We start from the raw sequence: 16,224 nt of genomic DNA, 5'->3' as shown, positions 1-16,224 counted from the left end.
CACACAGTATAATAGTCTCTAATTCCAACCATTTGCCTAGGATTTTGTAAAGTCATCTTTTTCTAGTAGCTGTGTAGTACTCCACTGTGTGAATATACCACAATTTCTGTATTTATTCTTCTACTGAAGGACATCTGGGTTCTTTCCAGCTTCTGGCTATTATAAATAAGGCTGCTATAAACATGGTGGAGCATGTGTTCTTATTATATGTTGGAGCATCTTTGGAGTAAATGCCCCGAAGTGGAATAGCTGGTCTTCATATAGTACTGTGTCCAATTTTCTGAGAAACTGCCAGACTGATTTCCAGTGTGATTGTACCAGATAACAACCCCACCAAGAATGGGGAAATGTTCTTCTTTCTCTGTATTTTCGACAGCATCTGCTGTCACCTGAGTTTTTGATCTTAGCCATTCTGACTGTTGTGAGGTGGAATCTCAGGGTTGTTGTAATTGCCCACACATCCCGATTCCTAATGGCAGAGGCTCCGCTCTTTCACTAGGCCAAAAAGGATCGTTTTCTATAGAGCATCATACTTCCTGTCCTCTGAGAACTCCCTGAGTTCCCTCGCTGGACGCTCAGCATGTCTATGTGTCAGACTCACCTTTAGTCCAGGTGTAAAAGAGCCTGTGCAGCTGATCTTGGAGCTCAGCCTTACCTGGGCACATCCTGAAGCCTGAGGACAGAGACCAGGCCCTCACTGTGGGTCAGAAAGACCCTTTCCTAGAGAGGACTGTGCTCTCTGAACTCTGAGAACTCCTGGTGTGACCTCCTGTTCCACAGGCTTACCGCTGGGCCAGGTGTAAAAGAACCTGTGTGGGATATTTACACAATGGAATACTACTCAGCTATTAGAAACACTGACTTTATGAAGTTTGTAGAAAAATGGTGGGGTAGCAAGGCATGTCAGACAGGGAGATCCTGCAACCCACTCCCCTGCTCAGAAGGTTCTTGAGGGATGCTGTTATGCTCAAATTGAGCTTCACCTTATCCTGTTTGTCTGTCTTCGCAGTGCCGGTGTTGGGGTTGCTGGAATCAAGCAGCATTTGGACTGGCTATTGGCAGTGTAGGGTGTCCTGAACTGGGAGTCCTGAATGGGGAGTCCTGAATAGAGAGTAATTAAAAGCCCCAAACCTCTTTCGTATCTTGCATGGCGCTGTTGAAGATACTTTTAGTCTTTTTCACAAAAAAAGGGGGATTTCTTTAAACACGAGGTAACAATTATTGACTGGAACACAGGCTCTCATGTTGTCCAAAGAAACAGGCATCAACCTGCCTGTCCTTGTCCCTCAGTGCTTTTGCTGTATGGAATGGAGTCACTTTCAGTTTTGCCCAGACCAAAGGTGTGGACTGCTACAGGGCTCACAGAACCAGTTCTCTCATTTCTGGCAGGCTGCAAGATAACATGATGAAAATGAAAATACTTCATTTTCATTCATCTCTAGCTCACAAATCTTAATGATGACCTTTGCTATTTGCATCAACTTGTATATTCCCTCTTATAAATCATATATTTGTGCAGGATCCACTTGGCGTCAGCCAGGAAGGCTTCTGTGCAGCCATACATCTTCTTTGCATTCTTTTCCAATATACAAAGGTCCATGGGCTGGAAAATATATTCTGCATAGTTGGGGTGCTGCTCCAATGGAATGGGCTTCTAAATGCATCTATTTCTGACTGCTTCATTTTATGAATGGCAAACTTGAGCAGGTAGGACAGGTGTTCAGTGGTCAGCATGGTTATGGCTTTGCTCTGTATCTTGATGCTTTCTGCCACTGTAATCTTCTCATATTGAGGACAAAGCCAGTCCCCCTCTGGTTCTGATGTAAGTCTCAGACACTTAGAGTGATAAACACGGAACCGAGCTCACAGCAAAGGACTTGTCCTTCCTGGTGACAAATGCAGCAATAGATTCCATTTCACCCATCCTGCAGTACAACATCAACAGGGTCTATGGTAAGTGGCTGCTTTACAGTAAAACAGGCCATGCCTTAGTTCTGACTGCTCCTTATTGCTACTGTTCAGTAAGCCGGGTTTCCTTTTCTTTTTAATGGGGCTTGTGGATGAGTCTTGTGGCTAATAGCCATCAGAGTAGTGTGGAGGGCTGGGGAACTTCCATTTCTGGACTTTCTGTAGAACTAGGATCATTGGAGTGAGTAGTGATATCCATTCCCTCCACCATCTCCTGCTCAGTTTTCATTTCCTCTTCAACCATGGTTCCCTTGGAAATGTTCCACCCCAGATGCTGTGACTTCATAGCTCCATGGGCAGAGCAACACCCCACCTTGACTACGTGAAAATCTTATGCAAATAGATGACACTAGAAAATATTATCCTGAGTGAGGTAACCAAGTCACAAAAGAACATATACGGTGTGCACTCACTGATAAGTGAATACCAGCTCACAATCTCGGAATACTCAAGAAACAATTCCCTGACCATTTGAAATTCAAGCAGAAGGTGTGGGACTTAGACTGTTAAAGATACCCTGGTTCTCAGCTGAGACAAGGTGAAGCCCGGGGAACAATAAGTGAGACACCAGAAAGCTTCCTAGTCTCTTGAAAATCAGGAATCCTTGAGTTGCCATAAACACTACACTGTCCCTTGGGGCGTTGGCCATGCCCCAAGTCCCTCCCCTGAAGGTAGACATGACCACTGATCATGTAAGCTCCAGTCAGAAACAGGACCACCCCTAAATATATAGACAAGGTCTTCCTAAACCCTTAGGACAAGCCAATAGGAAGTACCAGTGGTCAGACTCTGAACCATTTAAAAAAACTATACACACACTCACACACACACACACACACACACACACACACACACACACATATATATATATACACATACACATATACATATACATACACATACACATACACATACACATACACATACACATACACATACACATATACATATACATATACATACATACATACATGTGGGTATTGCTCATGAGTAAACACATGTAAGAATCATTCCACTGCCCAAGGGCCTTTGTTCTAAGAGCTGATAACACCACTGATTGGGAAGAGATTTTTTTTCTCCCAAAGCTTCTTGCATCATGTGCTAAAGCCTCTTGCTGGCTTGGTTCAGCCTGGCTTGGTGTCCCATAGCAGCAGCAGAAACATGGGCAAGCCGAACCCAGCAGTGGAAGCGGTCAAACTGGTTTGTCCCCTCTTCATTTGTCCAAGCTCATGTGCAGTCAGCTGGACCCCAGTGGCATAGGCTGTAGAGGTCACTCTCATGTCTAACCAGAAAGCTGTGTGGGACTTCTGGTTTAAGGTCTCACAAGAAGAAAGACCAAAATAGGGATGCTTCCATACTCCTTAGAAAGGAGAACAAAATACTTTTGGGAGGAAATACAGGGACAAATTGTGGAGAAGGGACTGAAGGAAAGGTCATCCAGAGATTGCCCCATCTGGTTATGCATTCCATATGGAGCCACCAAACCTAGTCATTATTGCTGATACAAAGAAGTTCTTGCTAACAAAAGCCTGAATGGATGTCTTTCCTGAGAGGCTTTTCCAGAGTCTTACTGATACAGATGAGGATGATTTCAGCTAACTATTAGACTGAGCAAGAGGACTCCAATGGAAGAGCTAGATTAAAGACTGAAGGAGCAAAATAAGATTGTGACTCCATAGGAAACACAACAATATCAACCAACCAAAACCCTCAGAGCTCCCAGGGACTAGACAAAAACACCAACCAATTAGTACATATGGAAGGGCCCATGACTCTAGCTGCATATGTAGCAAAGGATGGCCTTGTATGGCTTCAACAGGAGGAGAAGCCCTTGGTCCTGTGAAGGCTAAGTTTCCCCAGTGTAGGGGAATGCCTGGGTGATGAGGTGGTAGTGGGTGCTTGGGAATGGGAGTATCATCATGGAAGCAAGGGAATGGGGTATGTGAGAAGAGTAAGGGGGGTAATATTTAAAATGTAAATACATAAAATATCCAATAGAAATTTTTAAAAATTAATAGTTTTTATCAGGACAGAATTTTTTACTCTCTAAGTGTTCGCCAGTGAGTGCATTGCCTCCCTCTCCCTCTTTTGTGCCAGTAGTTACAAGTTCTTTGGTTCACATTTACCAAATTCACTTCATTCTAGTAGATTATAGGAATGAAGTTTATATAAGATCAAAGATAAGTTTAAATACAGCAAATATGGACTATTGAAACAGTCGATAAGTTGCTTGTTAATAAGCCTGACAATCTGAGGTCAGTCCTCAGGGTCCATTTTGTAAAGTGTGGGAACTGAGTCTTGAAAGTGATCTCTGTACTCTACATGTATGTTATAATGTAGTCATTCACATATAAAAACACACAGACCTAAAATATAATATGCCATTTTAAAAATTGATTTAAAATTAGAAAACAGGGGAAAGTCTTAATGGAGTTTCAACCAAAGACCATCCAAATTTTATTTGTAATTTTTATACAAATTACACAACTTCCAGATGCCATTTTTATACTTTTAGAATTATTTTATTAAGGTTCTACTTACTCAAGTCAACACATAAAAATTATAAAGATTCTTGGTAAATAGCTATTTCAAGAGCATAACTATCAAATGACTCATGAATAATATCATAAATTTAACTTTTTTCTACTTTTCTAATTAGAAATATACACCTTGTTGTTTTGGAAAAACAAAACAAAGCCAATTAGCATAGGATCCATGTTCTCACATCAAGAGATAAGAGTTCTTGTGGTTGCACATGAGTATTGTGTTTCTGAAGCTATCAAAATGAGTTTTGGTGACTTGAGGGCATATTTAAGACATCTTTAATAACTTTAGACTCTGGTTAAAACCTTAAATCAGGATGCAAGAGACACTGAGCGGGGATTGATGTTTCAAGCAAGAAAGTTCATGGGGAAGGAAAAATAACTCATCACCTGGGTATTTAACCAATTCTTTTGAGAACAGGGGACCTTTAGGAACAATTATTTTTCTGTATGGAACAATGTCCCATAGGGAAATTATGTGCGTAGGACTTGGAATAACAGGAGAAAAATATCCTCAAGGTGGCAACTGCTGTCATCTTTGAGTGTCTCCCCAGTGTAGTCTGATTTGCAACCTTGAGCTTCACGTTAATTTTTTTCATTTTGAAGATCTGATCCTGGCTGCTGATTAATGCCTCTCTTTGTGAGTCAATCCCAGCCTCACTCTCTAGCAGTAGGCATTCCTAGTGAATTCTGTGCTTAGAGACACAGTACCTTTCAGAGATTCACCCAGGTGAGTCCAGGAACTCTGCTGGCATTGCAGCAGCATTTCAGAAAACAGAACAGAAAATGTAACTGAAAGCAAAGTTAGCCTAGACAAGACTGGAAGATGCAAGGGAGGCTTTCTGGGTTGTTCGTGGAATTCAATGATTCATAAAGTTGAAAGGAAAAGAATGCACTGAACTTAGCAATCAGGGTGAGAACTAATCTTTAAGTGATAATTTTGGATGGGAAATCATAAACGTATGGTTTTATGAACTTTCAAATGATCCCATCTAAAAGTGAACATATGTTTATAGACCTTGGAAATTGTAGAATGTACAGAAAGAAAGCACTGGTTATAAAGTTACATATACCACAATGACTGTGCCTTCTATTCTTAAGATGTATATTATGTCATATTAACAAGAAAAATTCAAATGGATGATGTTTGTACTTTTACAAAAGTTCATAAGGTTCACTTTCTGCAGCTGCCTTTCTTCATGTAATGTACTCACATTAAATGTGTAAGTGATATATTAGAATAATTTGCCTAAAATTATTTCCTTAATGATGAGCTCAAAAATACCTGTTATTCTCTGACTTGTTTACTTCCTTTATCGCAAATGTTGTATATTCTTTGCATTTATTGAGAAGAAATAGTGTGTGTTCATCTCACGTCTAAAAATAGAACTCTTTTCAGGTATAGATTGAATTTTCCCATCACCTTTTCTAGTTCATTTTCCAGAATATGTATTTGTGTGTGTGTGTCTTTATGTTTGCACATGTGTGTTTACTTGTATTTGTGGGAGATTTGCACATTTTTCAGGTCTTATATAATAAACATATTTTGTCCTTCTAATTGTTTCAACATTTTTGGCAAATACCAATTATACAGTATACTGGGTGGTTCTGTGATGTGTGTATATCTGTGTAGAATACATTCTAGTTATTTTGATTAGTTTTTTGTAATTACACCACCACTTGTGATGGTCCCCTTCTCTCTCTCCAGGGTTCTTCTTCCTATTTTCCTGTCATTTACATTTTTATATTATATACATAAATGGATGGAAACGTGCTGTTTGTATTTGTCACTGGCTTGTTCACTGTTCTGAATGTTCACATGTTCAAGTATGTCTGCCTCAGCAGAATTATTGAACAGCCTGTTACAATCTTCATTTGTATCTCTGCATGTTTTTCCTTGTTGTACCTTTGACCTTTTATAGTTTTCTGCCTGGTGTTAAGTTCAAGGCCTCAAATATTCCAGACAAGTGTCCCACCAGTGAATTATAAAACTCTTTGAGACATAGTTTCACTAAATCATTAAGGCCAGCCTCACTTGACCTCACTTTACAGAAAGAATGACTTAACAAATGTTTGGCTCAAGGTTACAAAATGAAAAGAACAGAACAAAAGAAAATGCACATACTTCCCAATAGCGTTTCGTTAAATATGTGATCCTTCTGCCTCAGCCTCCCTGGTAGCTCTTCTCATATATTTGTTACCAGACTAGACTTTGGCCTCTTTGGACAGGTCTGTTTCTACAACTTTTATGACTTTCAGTTCTCATTAACCCATGATTTATGTTCAAGTGAAGTTTAAGTTTCATAAGCATATATGATTTATGTATCTTCATATGACACCAAATGATAAATTTATCATTTATGTCATAAATTTATTTAAATCAATTATGCTCTATTAAAGATAATGTGGTACCTTAATCCAGAACTGTCATGGGAGAAGTATATGATAAGGTTACTTGGTGTCGACAGAGAGTTATTAGAGAATATATGTTTCTATAAGATAGATTTGTCTTGTGTCCTGGTGGAAGATTCTATACAGAAACACTGGGTATACCTTTTCTATTGATAAAATGTGTTCATCAAGAATTTCATACATGTGTAGGGGTTGCTCTCCCTCACCCTCTCCTGTCTCTCTCCTTCTTCCAGTGTCTGTCCTTACTAGGAGTCATTTCCCCACACCTGTGTCTTTTTGTTTTGTTTTATGACTGAATAACTTTAAGTATGACAATCTCTTTTATAATAGGTTTGAAATTATCCATCATCTTCTCTTTGGTTCAGCAGAAGGTACACAACTGAATATGACTCTACACTTCAAAATTTAACTATACCCCATATTTCAGCAGGAAGTGGTAGGAGTCTGTGATTTCCTTCATCAAAAGTACATTTGCATATTAATTACTAGAACAATGACTTGAGTCTACAAATAAAATTAAGAGTCCAATTACCAATAATAATAAAAATGGGTTACATGAGAAATATGAGGAATCAAATATCCTGCCCACATTAAAAACAGGCCCAAAAGACACAAAAGAAGGGAAAATAAGCCTTTCATTGTTTTACAGGAAAAATAAGTTCAACAGCTTTGCCCCATATTTTATATAAATATTTACTTATCCATGTGTCCACATATGTGCCACAGCATATATGTGGAGGTCAGAAGAAAACTTTGGGAATTAGTTCTGTCCTTTCATATTGTGTGGCTTGGTGATACAGCTCAAGTGGTCAGGCTTGGTGGCAGGGGCTTTTATCCATGGGACCATCATGTTGACATGCTCCTTCTTTCCAAATGTGCATTTGTTCTCAGGACTGGTTTTCTAGTGTATAGTGTGTGCACTATAAAATGTCCTGGCGATGGCAAATGTTGCTTTTGGTTTTAGTTAAATATTTTTTTCTAATTTACTTGTATTTTCTGGAGGGCAGATTATGAGATAGAATGGGGAGCAGAATATTTCCATCACCAAGAGAGCTATTTTTTCCCTGGTGTCATGAAATCAGCTCATTTCACTGTTTTCCTTGTCAAATCTATTTGCTTCAGCTCCTCTTTGCTTGTTTAATAGCCATGGACATTTCTCTCATGTGTATAAAGTCCCTTTTAAAATGTTATGACACTGGGTCATCAAGTAGGCTTGGCAGGTAAAGGTACTTTGCTGCCACAGCTGATGAGCTGAAAAGTAGGTATGTATAGCACTTGTCACCATCTGATGACATACACACTTAAACTTTGCTCTGCCTGCTTCCCAGTGTTTTGTCTTTCTTCATTGTGTGATATTAATCCAAAGAGGGACTCAACAGGGGCTGTTTTCAGTTTTCATTTTCTTTTTTTTTAAACTATTTAAAAAAACAAAGATAAAAGAAAAAAATTTAAACATTTTGCATAAATGTATACATATACAATTGTGTCAGTGCTTGGCTTTTTTTTCTTTTTTTTTAAGGTTTGATACTCTGCATTAAGGTCTTACTAGTTACAATGAGCAAAAAGTACATGTAAAACAGGAGGTAACCCAGAATTAGTAAATGTTTTCTTGGTGTCTAAAGATTGAGCATGACTTTTTTTTGGTTTTTTTTGTTTGTTTGTTTGTTTGTTTTTTGTTTTTTTCTTGAACTTCACACAGTCTGTGAGTTGTTTCTGGGGCAGTCCGGGCCTCTGGGGTTAGCATCCCACTATCAGTGACTGCATATTATGTCTGTTCTTTTGTGACTGGGTTATCTCACTCAGGATAATATTCTCTAGATGCAACCATTTTCTTAAGAATTTGGTTAAGTCATTGTTTCTGATGGCTGAGTAGTACTCCACTGTGTAAATGTACCACAATTTTTGTATCCATTCATCTTATGAAGGACATCTGGGTTCTTTCCAGCTTCTGGCTATTACAAATAGAGCTGCTATGAACATTGTGGTGCATGTATCTTTGTTGTATATTGGAGTGTCTCTGGGATATATGCCCAGAAGTGGAATAGCTGGGTCTTCAGGTAGTACTATGTCCAGTTTTCTGAGGAATCGACAGACTGATTTCCAGAGTGGTTGTATCAGTTTACAACCCCACCAACAGTGGAGAAGTGTTCCTCTTTCTCTGCAACCTCGCCAGCATCTGCTGTCATCTGACTTTTGTATCTTGGCCAATCTGACTGGTGTGAGGTGGAATCTCAGGGTTGTTTTGATTTGCATTTCCCTGATGGCTAAGGATGTTGAGCACTTCCTTAGATGTTTCTCAGCCATTCGATATTCCTCAATTGAGAACGTTTTGTTTAGCTCTGTACCCCATTTTTTAATCGGGTTGTTTGATTCTTTGGTGTCTAGCTTTTTGAGTTCTTTGTATACCTTGGATATTAGGCCTCTATCTGATGTGGAATTGGTAAAGATCTTTTCCCATTCTGTTGGCAGCCGTTTTGTTTTCTTGACAATGTCCTTAGCCCAGTTTTCATTTTCTAAGTGTCTCTAAGAGCTATTGTTTTTACTATGAAGCCTATAAGAATAGATTGAGTATGGCACAGAAATTTATACTCAGAGATAACAGGATTCTCTTCATAGGATGCATAAAAAAACAGCAATAAACTCATGACTACAAAAGATTGGGTTTACAGGGTTCCTTAGTAGTAGATGCTTCCTAATATATTAGTTGTCTGGCCAAGAACCTATTAGTGAGCTTATAGGCCCTGGGGGAGAACCCACACCTATTATTTTTCTAAAAGTTCATATCATCAAAGTAAGTCTAAATATTTATATGTATGTTGAAAGATAAGTTGTACTTTTAGTCCTTTCAGAGAAGATTATTTTTAGTGGATGGAGGATAATATAGGAACTGATACGCTTGTCAAAGTGTGGAGAATAAATGTTAATGAAATGTTCAGTCCAATATGAGACATCTAAATCAAAACATTCAGGGAATAGCTTGAAAGGGGGGATGGAAGCAATAAGGGCTAGAAGGGTCTCCTGTGATGATAGCAGGTCCTTATACTTATAAATTCACAGAAACTGTGTTTGACTGTGCGAGATGTTCATAAAGCCAAGCACTGACAAAAATGTATTCGTATACATTTATGCTAAAATGCTTAAAATTTGTTCTTTTAAAAAAAGATGTTCATAAGATCAACCAAGTCAACAGCATATCATGGAGGAAAAAATGCCTCATAAAGCCTCAACTTTGAGGGACCATTGACATTCATTCAATGGCTGCAGGAGGAGAATCCATTTGTTTAAGTGTGGACTCTAGAAGGCTGATAATGGTCCAGTCCTGGTGAGAAACCTATGTGACCAAACCTAATTGACCTAAGAAGAGTGGGAAAGATGGGCAGGGGAGGGTGAGGATGAGAGAGAAGGAACAAAGGAAGAAAATAAGGAAGACAGGAAGGAAGGGAATAAAGAAGAAAGGAAAGGAAGAAGTGGTGGAATCGGTCATGGGTGACAGCCCTTTAAATTTCTTCTTTTCATAGGCATATCAAACACATGGAACCAGGAAATTACACTGAGATTTCAGAATTCTTTCTTCTGGAATTTTCAGAGAATCAACCTCAAATTCAGGCTCTCATATTTGGATTGTTCCTCTCCATGTATCTAGTGACTGTCACTGGGAACCTGCTCATCATCATGGCCATCATTGTTGACTCCCATCTGCACACACCCATGTACATCTTCCTCTCTAACCTGTCCTTTGTGGACATCTGCTTCACATCTACCACTGTCCCACAGATGCTGGTGAACATTCACACACAGAGCAAGGTCATCACCTATGCAAACTGCATCACCCAGATGTACTTCTTACTGCTCTTTTCAGTACTAGACATCTTTCTCCTGACTGTGATGGCCTATGACCGCTATGTGGCCATCTGTCACCCCCTGCATTACATGACTATCATGAACACAAGACGTTGTGGATTGCTGATTCTGGTATGCTGGCTTATAAGTGTGATAAATTCCTTGTTACACAGCTTTTTGGCGCTGCATTTGTCATTTTGCACGGACCTGGAAATTCCTCACTTTTACTGTGAACTTAATCAAGTGGTTCACCATGCCTGTTCTGACATCTCTCTTAATGACATGGTAATTTACATTGCAGCCATGCTGCTGGTTGTGGGTCCCCTCTCTGGCATCCTTTACTCTTACTGTAAGATAGTGTCTTCCATTTGTGCAATCTCCTCCGCTCAGGGGAAGTACAAAGCATTCTCCACCTGTGCCTCTCACCTCTCAGTTGTGTCCTTATTTTACTGCACTCTCCTGGGAGTGTACCTCAGCTCTGCCGTGACCCAAAATGCACACGCCACTGCATTGGCATCATTGATGTACACTGTGGTCACCCCTATGCTGAACCCATTCATCTATAGTTTAAGAAACAACGACATGAAGAAGGCTCTGAAAATAGTTTTAGGGAGGGTAACTAGAAACAGGCCAATAGACTTACCTTCTTAGTTGTGCACTCTTGTTTGTAGAACTTAGGGTTATGGGATTCAAACTGGTAATTCATTGATCATATACTGTGATAAAACTTAGTTTCTCTATTTTATCTATTCCCTCTCCCATCCATTATATCAGTTTCTTCATAAAATTCCTTTCTCTAAAAGGCTTAGTCTTCTTTCTGGTATCTGAATTTTTGTTTGTTATTTGTTTTCATAAATAAATTCCAATCCATGGCTCAAATCCTCTAGAAACTTCCAATCGAACTAGGAAACAACTGGGACTACTTAAAATAATTTTTATTTACATTTCAAATGTTATCCCCCTTTCAAGTTTCCCTCCACAAGGCCCTTATCCCCTCTTCCTTTCCCTGCCTCTATGAAGGTTCTTCCCTAAATACTCACACACTCCTGCCTCAGTGGCCTAACATTCCCCTATCCTGGGTATCAAGCACCCACAGGACTAAGGGGTCCCCACCCAGTGATGCCAGAAAAGCCAATTCTCTGATACATATTCAGCTGTTACCATGGATATCCGCCGTGTACTCTTTGGTTGGTAGTTTTGTTCCTGTGAGGATTGGGGGTCTGCTTGGTTGATAGATGTTGTTGTTTTTCTTATGAGATTGTAAAACCTTTCAGCTCCTATAGTCCTTGCCCTAACTTCCCCATTGGGATTCCTGCTCTCAGTCCAATGTTTGGCTGTGTACATCTACCTCTGTATCTGCCGGGCTCTGGCAGAGCCTCTCAGGGAACCATTATACCAGGCTTCTGTCAGTAAGCACGTCTTAGCATCAGCAGTAGTGCTGGGATTGGTGTCAGCAGATGGGATGGATGGGGCAGTCTCTGGATGGCCTTTCCTTCAGTTTCTGCTCCACTCTTAGTCCCTGCATTTTCCTTTGACAGGAGTAACTCTGGATTAATATTTTTGAGGTGGGTGGGTGGCCCCATCCTTTAACTGGAGGCCATGCTTCTCCACTGGACATGGTCTCTACAGGTTCTCTGCCCCCTTTGTTGGGTGTTGTAGTTAAAGTCCTTTCTGATGAGTCCTGGAAACCTCTTGGGTGCCTGGTATCTGGAACTTTCTAGTGGCTACCACCACTAACCCCCACTACTACACACCTGTTTTTAAATTCCCGACCATTTGTACTTCTACCCCATATCTTCTTATAACTGAACTGGATTCCCCTTTTCTGCTCTCTCCTTTCTCCCTCCAGATCACCCTATCTCTCTACTTCACAGGGATTATTTTCTTCCTCCTACTAAGTAGTACTGAAGCATCCACACTGTGATATGATCTTTCTTTTTGAGTCTCACATGGTCTGTGAGTTGTATTGTAGCTATTCCAAACTTCTATGTAGGTAATATCCACTTACCAGTGATATACCAAGTGTGCTCTTTCATGACTAGGTTACCTCACTTGGATAATATTTCTACTTTCTGTGAATTTCACGAAACCATTGAGTAGTATGAAAATAAATAGTATTCCATTGCATAAATTCACCACATTTTCTGTATCTATTCCTCTGTTGAGGGACATCTGGGTTCTTTCCAGCTTCTATCTATTATAAATAAGGCTGCTATGAACATAGTGGAGCATGTGTCCTTGTTATATGTTAGAGCATCTTTTGCATACATTCCCATGAATTGTATATCTGGGTCCTCAGGTAGTACTATGTCTAATTTTCTGTGGAACTGCCAGACTGATTTCCAGAGTGGTTGTACCAGCCTGCAATCCCACCAGCAATGGAGGAGTATTTCTGTTTCCTGGCATCCTCACCAGCATCTGCTGTCACCTGATTTTTGGCCTTAGCCATTCTGGCTGGTATAAAGTGGAATCTCAGGGTTGTTTTGATTTGCATTTCCATGATGACTAGGGATATTGAGCATTTCTTTAGGTGCTTCTCAGCCACTAGGTATTCCTCAGTTGAGAATTCTTTGTTTAGCTCTGTACCCCATTTAAAAAAATATTTCATTCTCTGTACTCTAGCTTCTTGAGTTCTTTGTATATATTAAATATTAGCCCTCTATCAGATTGGTATGATTGGTGAAAAACTTTTCCTAATCTGTTGGTTGTCGTTTTGTCCTTTTGATAGTGTCCTTTGCCTTACAGAAGCTTTTCAATTTTATGAGATTCCATTTTTCAGTTCTTGATCTTAGAACATAAGCCATTGGTGTTTCATTCAGAAAATTTTCTCCTTTGCCAATATGTTCAAGGTTATTTCCCACTTTCTCTTTTATTAGATTCATCATATTTGGTTTTATGTGGAGGTCCTTGATACACTTGGACTTAAACTTTGTACAAGAAGATAAGAAAGAGTCAATTTGCATTCTTCTAAATTCTGACTGCCAGTTGAAGCAGCATCATTTGTTGAAAATGCTGTCCTTTTTTCACTGGATGGTTTTGGTTCCTTTGTCAAAGATCAAGTGGCCATAGGTGTGTGGGTTCATTTCTTGGTCTTCAGTTTTATTCCATTGGTCTACCTGCCTATCTCTGTGCCATTACCATGCAGGTTTCTAACACTATTTCTCTATAGTATAGTTGAAGGTAGGGATAGTGAATCTCCCAGAAGTTTTATTGTTGAGAATGTTTTTTTGATATCTCTTTTTAAAGATAAATTTGGTAATTGCTCTTTCTATCTCTGTGAAGAACTAAGTTGGAAATTTGATGGGGATTGCATTGACTCTGTAGATTGGTGTAGGTAAGATGGTCAGTTTTACTATGCTAATCCTGCTGATTCATGATTATGGGAGATATTTCCCTCTTCTGAAGTCTTCGATTTCTCTCTTCAGAGACTTGAAGTTCTTATAATACAGATCTTTCACTTGCTTGGTTAGCACCACATGAAGAGAGTGTATATTATTTGTGACTATTGTAAAGGCTGTCATTTCCCTAATTTCTTTCCCAGACTGTTTATCCTTTGAGTAAAGGAAAGCTAATAATTTATTTAAGTTAATTGTGTATCCAGACAATTTGCTGAAGTTGCTTTTCAGCTTAACAAGTCCTCTTGTGGATTTTTTTTTTTTTTTTGATTACTTATATACACTATTCTATCATCTGCAAATAGTGATATCTTGACTGCCTCCTTTCCAATTTGTTTTTCTTTTATCTACTTTTGTTGCCTAATTTCTCTGGCTAGAACTTCAAGAACTATGATGAATAGATAGGGGGAGAGTGTTGAGAGTAAGAGTACTGTCATGAGAACAGTGTGTGCAGCCAAGGCAAGACAGCAATGTGCAGCCAAGGCTTTTTCAAAAAATAAATTCCTGAACAAAAAACAACAATGGCTTATACTCTAAGATCAGCAATGGACAAATGGAACCTCATGAAGATACTATGCTTCTACAAGGCAAAAAAACATTGTCAAAAGGACAAAACAACCAACAGATTGGTAAAAGATATTTACCAATACTACATCTGATAGAGAGCTAGTATTCAATATATACAAAGAACTCAAGAAGTTAGACTCTAGAAAATCAAATAATTCTATTTAAAAGTGGGGTACAGATCTAAACAAAGAATTCTCAACTGAGCAATACTGAATGACTGAGAAGCACCTAAAGAAATGCTCAACATCAGGACAAGCAGGGCTGTTACACAGAAAAACAGTCTCCAAAACAAACAAAACTGTCAATAGGCTTTGAAGAATGAGTTGAATAGTGATTCCTCTGTTTCTATTTTTGTGGAATAGTTAGGAGAGTATTGGTATTACATCTTCTATGAAAGTCTGATATAATTCAACACTAAACCCATCAGGTCCTGGGCTTTTTTTGGTTGGGAGGCTTTGGTTTTGTTGATTACTGCTTCTATTTTTTTAGGAGTTATAGGGATGTTAAGATGGTTTATCTGGTCCTAATTTAACTTTGGTATTTGGTATCTGTCTGGAAAATTGTCCATTTTCTATAGATTTTCTAATTTTGTTGAGTATAGTCTTTTGTAGTAGGATCTGATGACTTCTTGAATTTCCTCAGTTTCTGTTGTTATGTCTTCTCTTTCATTTACTATTTTGTTAATTTGGATACTCTCTTTGCATCCTCTTGTTAGTCTGGATAAGGGTTTATCAATCTTGTTAATTTTCTCAAAGAACCAGCTCTTGGTTTTGTTGCTTCTTCATGTAGTTTTTTGTTTGTATTTGGTTGATTTCAGCTCTGAGTTTGATTATTTTCTGCTGTCTATTCCTCTTGGATGTATATACTTCTTTTTGTTCTAGAGCTTTCATGTATGCCCTCAAGCTGTTAGTTTATGCTCTCTCCAGTTTCTTTTGTAGGCACTCAGAGGTATGAGTTTTCCTCTTAGCACTGCTTTCATTGTGTCCCATTTGTTTTCGTATGTTGTGCCTTCATTTTCATTAAAGTTTAAAAGTCTTTGATTTCTTTCATTTTTTCTTTTTTGACCAAACTATCGTTTAGTAGAGCGTTGTTCAGCTTTTGTGGGTGGGGGGGGCTTTTTGTTGTTGTTATTGAAGACCAACCTTAGGCTATGATGATCTGATACAATGCATGGGATTGTTTTGATGTCCTTGTATATGTTGAGGCCTGTTTTGTTACCAACTATATGGCCAATTTTGGAGCAGGTTCTACGAGGTTCTGAAAAGAATGTATATTCTTTTGTTTTAGGATGACATATTCTATAGTTGTTTGTTAAATTCATTTGGTTCATGACTTCTGTTAGTTTCACTGTGTCTCTTACCAGTTTGTGCTTCCATGATCTGTGGGGTGTTTAAGTCTCTCACTATTATTTTGTGTGGTGTAATATATGCTTTGAGCTTTAGCAGAGTTTCTCTTAGGAATATGGGTTCCCTTGTATTTTGAGCATAGATATTCAGGAT

The 16,224-nt window shown here is 38.9% G+C and overlaps 1 protein-coding gene and 1 pseudogene across 2 annotated transcripts; one reads left to right on the top strand and one right to left on the bottom strand.

Annotated features, from left to right (window-relative positions):
• Positions 1-863: 863 nt before the first annotated feature.
• Positions 864-2,212, bottom strand: LOC308435255 (MYND-type zinc finger-containing chromatin reader ZMYND8-like; annotated as a pseudogene). The gene is made up of 2 exons: positions 2,000-2,212; positions 864-1,925 (listed from the first exon to the last, which is right to left on the bottom strand). The product of its transcript is annotated as an MYND-type zinc finger-containing chromatin reader ZMYND8-like (transcript).
• An 8,242-nt stretch (positions 2,213-10,454) lies between these two features.
• LOC308435061 (putative olfactory receptor 7A2) lies at positions 10,455-11,414 on the top strand (the record flags this gene model as incomplete). The annotated part of the gene is made up of 1 exon (XM_080935606.1): positions 10,455-11,414. One exon carries the CDS (start codon positions 10,455-10,457, stop codon positions 11,412-11,414), a length of 960 nt encoding a protein of 319 aa, XP_080791732.1.
• Between the last annotated feature and the right edge of the window lie 4,810 nt (positions 11,415-16,224).

The sequence above is a fragment of the Micromys minutus genome, assembly GCF_963924665.1.
Source record: "Micromys minutus genome assembly, chromosome: 22".
Lineage (NCBI taxonomy): Eukaryota > Metazoa > Chordata > Mammalia > Rodentia > Muridae > Micromys > Micromys minutus.
This window is presented reverse-complemented; position numbering and strand designations above follow the sequence as displayed.